This window comes from Myotis davidii, unplaced genomic scaffold, assembly GCF_000327345.1.
Source record: "Myotis davidii unplaced genomic scaffold, ASM32734v1 scaffold79, whole genome shotgun sequence".
In the NCBI taxonomy this organism is placed as follows: domain Eukaryota; kingdom Metazoa; phylum Chordata; class Mammalia; order Chiroptera; family Vespertilionidae; genus Myotis; species Myotis davidii.
The window spans coordinates 2,848,751-2,856,070 of NW_006294339.1; the positions used below are offsets into that span (position 1 = coordinate 2,848,751).

Genomic DNA, 7,320 nt, shown 5'->3' on the forward strand with positions numbered 1-7,320 from the left:
AGAGGACAGCTGCTCCCGCCCACCCACCACCCTAGCAGGCTTCTAAATTTAGCACCAACTGGGGGTGGAGTGCTGACCTGAAAACTGGGCTGGCCACTTTGGGACAGGGTCTGGCCAAAACAAAGCTGCATCAGCCAACCCAGGCTGCTCCTCAGTGCAAAGACCCTGCTACAGCAGAGCTGCCTGCCCAGGCCGTGGCCAAGCAGGGGAAGAAGTGCAATTGTTGGCTGCAGATAAAACCCTGGATACCATCTCTACTTCCCTTCTAATATCAGAGTGGCCGCCTGCAAGATGAGTGAGGGGCAGGGCCGGCAATCAATAACTAATATTCCTGTTGTGAGCTGGCCTGCTCCGGAAATGGGAAGCCGCTAACTCCTGCCAGAATGATACCCTTTCCCCGTAGCAGTGACCCAGCCTGAGGGGTTCAGCATCATTGCCAGGAAGGACCCCATTCACCTTCATTTGGCTGATGGGGAAATGATGCCCTCTGATGGGTGGGGTGTTGGTCAAAGTTCCCCAGGAAGCAGAGGGGCCAGGGCACCCAGCTCTGCTCAATGGTTTAGGCAGCTCTTGACGGTTTAGCCTGACAGCGGATTAGACAATACCTCAAGTCAAGAGGGTCCAAAAGCCACCCCTGTGTGATGGTGGCTAGTGGCAGCTAAATAAGGACAGGAATCAGTCTGGACTTTCTGACCACACACCCCTGAACGTCACAGGGGAGGGCCCAAGAAGTATGTCTGGAATTAAGCCTTAACCATGGGCAATTATACCAAAGCAGGAAGCAGGGAGCTACCCACATATCAGGCAGACCTCGCTTTGCCCCAGACTCAGGCCAAAATAGAAGTTAATGGCCTATTTTTAAAAATACAGCTATTGCCCACCTCTTCCCACCATCTGCACTGGCACCCAGATGACAGCCAGCCTCAACAGGGAAGCACGCAGGTGGAGCCTGGTCCCTGGGTGGGCTCGGCCCATCAGGCAGGAAAGCCACATCTGCATTCGATCAAGGGCATCATGGCATCCTGAGAAAGAAGCCCCCAGACAGAACACCTGTGGGCAAGGCCACCAGCTGCGTGCAGCATGCCCTGGGTGCAGGGGCCAGAAGACGGCCGTCCCGTGGTATGGATGACCGTCTCAGATCGCAGCCCTTGGATTTCCCTCTGGGAGAAAGGGAGAGCCTAGCTGGCTCCTGCCTTCCTTGGACCCACGGGTTTCCAAGGATTTTTAACGTTTCACTCTCTTTGAGGTCTGGCCCCTCTTCCCAATGCCTGTGGCCTTAAAAGCTGAGCCCCAGGCCATGCCCAGTCTAGTCCAACCTGGAGCCTACACACTGAGTTCTGAGGCCGTACCCACTTCTACCCCTGGGACAAGATCCCAGTTTGGGCAGCATGCTAGGAATGCATACACCATGGGTGGCCACCCACTGCCTTGAACCACCATCCCTATTCCCTCTCACTCCCCTATTCCCTCTCACTGACCACCACCTTGGTGCGCCATATGCTATCTGTTTTCAGATAACATTCATATTTCAGTGCCTCCCTTCTTGTCTGGTGGAGCAGTGTGTCCTAGCCCGCCTGTCCTGGAAGTTAACATCCATCAAAAAGTGAAATCTTGCAAAGCAAAAGTGTCTTCTAGATCGAATCCTATCCTTTACATCCCTAAGAGGTATCCACCCCATGTTTGCTCGGATACTCCAGTGCCAGGGAGCTCCTGCCTCCTGCAGCCCGCGACTCACTGCTGGGCACATGGTGTGAAATTCTGGCTTCCACTGAGCACCAGTGTCCTTGGACTCTGCCTCACTGGGCACAGTTGAGAATTCGTGGGCTTCATAGAAAAATCTTTGCCTTCTTTTCCACAGAAGTGCTCCTTCCGTATTCTTATCTGGAAGCGCTCACCTTGCAAAGGCCCGGGGAACTCGGGCAGGTTCTCAAGCCCAGCCACAGACAGGTGTGAAAGAATGGGATGCTACACTCAAGAGCTTCATCATAAAAGTTCCTTCCAGCCCTGCATGCCGACACCTCTCCAAGACGCTACTTCCTGGTCGCAATCTGGTTTAAATGGAATGAGCCCCTCAAAGGGGAGTGCACAGGAGGAGGAGGAAGAGATGCAAAGAGGGGGGAGGAGGGGGAGGCACAAAGGAGGTGGCAGCCACACCCAATCCTGACAACATAGAGCCCTTGAGAGCCCAACAAGGTGTCTTTTGGAAAAGAACAGACTCTCGACCAACGTGGGATCTGCTCCTGCCTCTGGCGGGCCGAGTGCGGGCACAGATGCTCGTGGGGTGCCGTCTGTGATCGCACTCGGAAAAAATCAAGTGGTTACCCAGAGGGAAAGGACTCTGAGACCTGCCAGGATGGTGGGTTTTTGTTTTTTTACATTACGCCTAAGGTTTGTAGTTTGGACAGGCAAAGTAAACAATGACAACGACAGCAGCAACAAAACAGAAACAAAGAACGGTTTGCTAGTTTAAGAAAAAGAACGCCTTTGTGAAAAGACAGCTCCACGTGGGCTGGGAAGCAGCCCGCCGCCTGCCTGACCAGGGGCGGCTGTGTCTGACTGTGAAGCGGGCGTGAAGAAAACAAACTCCAGCACAGGCAGGAGGAGTCTGCTCTCCATCTCTTTTCTCCCCTCCTTGGTTTTTGGAAGGGGTGGAGAAAGGGATGGGAAGGGAAGGGCTCGAACCAGCATAAAGCAACGGTATTTAGACCATGGCAAACTGAGCTACTACTTACTCCTCTCTCTCTCCCTCCCTCCCGCCGGAGACTGGCTTAGAGTGAAAGGAGCACAGGACCAACCCAGGGCCCAGCACATACCTGAAAGAAACCCGGTGGGATGGGGCCTCCAGGCATCCCATCATTGGGGGGAATGTTGCCAAGCACTGGGCTTGGGGCTGCTGCTGCACTCTGTGGAGACAGGAAGGCGAAGAGTTAGAGAGGCTGCACCCATGACGAGAGAATTCTGACCCCCTGCCCCCACCTCCTGAGAGACATTGTTCCCATCTCCTTGTCTGCCTACATCCTCCACAGACCCTCCTCAATACTGCCCTTCCTGGGCAAGTGATGAATTCTGAGCCTCCATCTCCTCGCCTCTCAAATGGGAGAAGGCCCACCATGTTGCAGGCACACGGCAGAGCTGTAGTGGGTGGCCAGCATGCTGGAGCTGCTATGAATGCAAGGAGGCCCTGCCTCACCCACTCGGCTGCTTTACGAAGCTCCTCAGGGCAGGCGAGTGCTTCCTAAGTGTCTGTTCCCTCTCTAAGAGGCTGGCATGTTACACAGAGGAGAAGCCTAATAAATACCCACAACTTAATGAGGAAACAGACAGCCCAGCTGGGAAAGGTCCCTGGAGGGGCTGAGGGAGGGCAGGTGTGTTTTTGGTCCTGTCAGGGTCCTGGTGCTGTAGGACAGGAGGTGCACATGTGTGTGTGTGTGGGTGTGTGTGTGTGTGTGTGTGTGTGTGTGTGTGTGTGTTGGGGGTGGGGGGCATCATTACTTCTCCTTTTAAAGGCTGCTATTCTGGCATTTACCTGGTACATCTGCCCCAACAAATGCCTCCCAGGGGTGAACAGACGCTGCTCGCCTCAGCCTGGCCTCCTTCCAGACAATCTGTGTCCCACCTGTTCGTGTGGTCAGCATGTCTGTGCCTGGCCCCGTGCTTGCACAGGCCAGGGCGGGCTGCTCAGGACAACACAGGCCCGACCGCCCTGCCTGGGCCTGTGCCCTGCTCCTCCCCACTCATCCTGAAGCTCCCAGGTGCTCCTCCTGCAGGAAGCCCACCTCAGGCCTCAGTGGTCCCCAAACCTCACGAGGACCAAGGATCTGGAACAAAGTCACTAATCACCTCCCAAGGGTCTGACTGGTTCTGAGGCAAGCGTGAGCCACGGGGGTCAGGAATCCCTCTTTTTCTCTCGTAAATGCAGCCTGCCACCACCTTGAAGAAGTCACTTCTTCCCTTTCCTCAGCCAGAAAATAGAAATCAGACGGCTCCTGACTTCCAACTCTGATGGGAGGATGAGGCAATGTGTGAATCCCACAAACACATTCCATGCAGCAAAGTGAGCAGACCCAGGAACCAATCCACCGGGGTCCAAGCGCTGGAGCCTGTACCAGCAGGGGTGGCGTGGGCAAGCCAGCTGGCCTTTTTTGCAGGAGTTTCCTATAAAGAGTAGGGGTGGCTGCTGTCCCTCCTGCTCGTCAGGGTTGTAGAGGATTAAATGAGCTGTGTTTTGTAAACTGGGAAAGCTCAGTAATTTGGAAGCAAGGAGGACTAGGTATGGACACACAGTAGGTATTTTAACAGACCCTAAGTAAAGAGAATGGGGTAGAGGTGGGCTGACCACTCTGGCCCAATGTTTCAAAATGATTCTGCCAACAGAAAAGCAACCCTTCCTCTCTGTCATTAAAGAGGTTCTGACAACCATCCTGTAATGCAGCGATTTTCATCTCACGACACTATTACCAAAATTCTGCGACTGGCCAAAGGTCCAATTTTGATTCATTCACACTGGATGGCTATTGTTGTGTTGGCTGCGGTCATTTTTTTACTTGACAATCTAAGAGAAAAGAATTCAATGCCCTGAGTAAATAGTCAGGTATTGCATATTTTAAAAATTCATGCAGCCATTGGCTGCTGTAATGTGTTGTAAACATCCCAAACATTATAGATTAGGTTTTCCCACCTGCCTAGGTTTGAGGCCACAGTCCCACTCACAAGAAGAAGACACCCAGTCCTGTTATCTGGGATGAAGGCCGCCTGGGGGAATATGCCAGGTTATCCAATAGCTACACTGCTTGTTTGTGATTGGCGATTCTGTGAAAAGTGTGAAAATGCACCTTTTCGTGATGTACAGCCAACAATGACTCCTCAGCAGCAGGAGCAGAAAAGTTTAAAAAACAACGAATGGGGTGAGGTAAACACCCACCTATATTTTCCTCCAGTTCTTTCAAAGACTGGTTTTATATTTAACTCTTTAATCCTTCAAGATATCACTTTGGTAAAGAATATGATTTTACTCCTCAAATAGTCAATTGCAATTGCCCCAGTCATTTTAAACCAGAGACAAAATTCTTACAAAGGGCTATTTTTGAGCATTTGAATTCTCTCCTATGTCTCTGAGAGTCAATTCAAATTATCGGTTTTACAATGTGTTTTATTATCTCCTTTAACTCTTTAATAGAAGTTTTCTTGTTTATTTTTATCTATTTATCCTTCCAAACTTCAGATCATTTATAAAAGTCACCTCCCTCCCAAAAGAAAAAAGTTATTCTAGACAGGGGTGAACAAACGAAACACAGGGTTTGTTCTCATATTATTATTTATTTATTATTGTATTATTTGTCTTCTTACCATCATTATTGTTATTTTATCTTTTCATTAATGATGGCTGATAATTTACCCAACCACTAACGAAAGTGGATACTTAAACCTGCTTTTGTCCACTCCTATATATAAAAATTTAAAGGAGAACCGACATCTTTCCAAAATAGAGGCACCCTCCTAAGATCTGGTCTCTGCTATGTAGTTCCGTCATTATTCCAGTCCCCCCAAGAATGATTAGAAAGTAGGTGGGAGCGGCCATCAGTTTGGGAAAGCCAACCCTCTTTTGTGGAGCTGACTTGTTCTTGGGATGAGGATGGGGAGGGTGTGGCTCCCACGGAGAGGTGGGGGGATCTGGTAGAGGCCCAGCCCTGGTGGTGTGGATGGTGGAAACCATCTGGCGTGAGGCTCAGGAAAGGCTGGTGCTTTCACACCATCTCTCTCTGGACCCTCAAAATGGTCCTCTGAGGCAGATACAAGCACCCCCACTTTACAGGCGAGGAAACAAACACCTGTGGAGAGCCAGCTCAAGACACCCTTTTCCATGTGCCTTCTTCAGAGTCCAGACCTACTCTTCCGCAGCCTTCAGAAGCAATGCTTTGTGTATAAAGAAAGATCTGGAAAGCTTCACCAATTCAGTTCTTTAAATTAGCATATATCATTTAATTTAAAACACTGCCCTAAAACACACACACACACACACACACACACCAACACTGCCCTATTTTAGAACACAGCAAAGTAAAAAAAAAAAACTGGTCACTGTAATTTGTTAAATAATGTCATGAGCACTTACCACCCCCCCCCCCCAATTAAGTGGCCAAAGAAAACATGATTTTTTAACTGAAACTATTAATATAGATGTATCATTATTTAATCAATTAAAATAGCCGGCATTATATCGGTATTTGCTAACCTACTAATTACAGATTGGCACCTGACTTATCTTTGGACCACTTCCTTTTGAAATGGTTTACACAGGCCATCTGTGGACCTACTTTTATGATAAAACATTCATGTCCTTTGCTATCTGGGTATGTGACTTTTTTCCTTAGTGATATAGAAGAGCTCTTTATATATAATGAATACAACATAAATATATCTTTTCTTTTCTTTTTAAATCCTTTTAAATGAAAACTTGAACCTGGGAGCATGGCTCACTCCAAGATCTCATTTTCCACGAAATCAGGAAGGAGTCAGGGGTTCCAGAAACTGGGGGTGGATGGGTGGTCCACAGTCCGTTGAATGTCAGGGCTGGGTGGCCATGGTTCTAGTAAGTGGATCGTGTGATTCTCTGACATCTGGGTGGAGCAAGGACTTCTGCTCCCCATCAGAAAGAGGCAGGCCATGTTAGCAGTGACTAAGGTGGCAGGAAGCCGAGGAGATGACTTGTCATTTAAAGCCTCCTCCAGCAGCAGCATTAAGTAGTCTGCAGTGCTTAAATCTGTATCCTGAATTATGACAGTTATTGCTATTCTTTGATTATGAAGTGAAAAATATGTGACTAATGAAAACTTTCCAAAGGACAGAACATCATAAAAAAAAAAAAAAGAACAGCAGCAACCAGAGTTATAGGGTGAAAAAAGGTTTAAGAAATAATCATTTCTCACAAAATCCAATCCAAGGGACCCCCCACATACACACACATATCTGTTAACATGACACTGCCCCCCTTCACTTCAACAGCAAGGGCTTTGCCCATTTCAATGTGGGCATACAGCAGGTGTTCAATAAATGATTATGACTCTTATTATTCAAAGACCTGCTCAAACCTGGCCATCTGGAGCCAGGCCTTTCCAGATTGCTAGGAATCGGCCTCTCCCTGCGGTTTCCAACTCTGACTTAGAGTTCCATTAAGGCACTCAGCAAAGCGTCTCATGTGAGTTTTCTCTAAAAACACAAAACCCAAACTGAAACCCCCTGACACTCACTGAGGCCTACAGCTGGCTAGGGCTGCGGTAGCTGCATAGGATGGAAGTCACCACTGGAGTAGGAGAGGAAAGA

The 7,320-nt window shown here is 49.1% G+C and overlaps 1 protein-coding gene across 1 annotated transcript in view; it reads right to left on the reverse strand.

Annotated features, from left to right (window-relative positions):
* The window catches only part of SSBP3 (single stranded DNA binding protein 3), a gene marked incomplete at its 5' end in the record, with an annotated part of 148,992 nt that overhangs the window by 33,120 nt on the left and 108,552 nt on the right, over window positions 1–7,320 (reverse strand). The window contains one exon of the mRNA XM_006768392.2: window positions 2,814–2,903. Coding sequence (XP_006768455.2) covers window positions 2,814–2,903 — 90 coding nt within the window. The remainder of the gene's footprint in view (window positions 1–2,813; window positions 2,904–7,320) is intronic.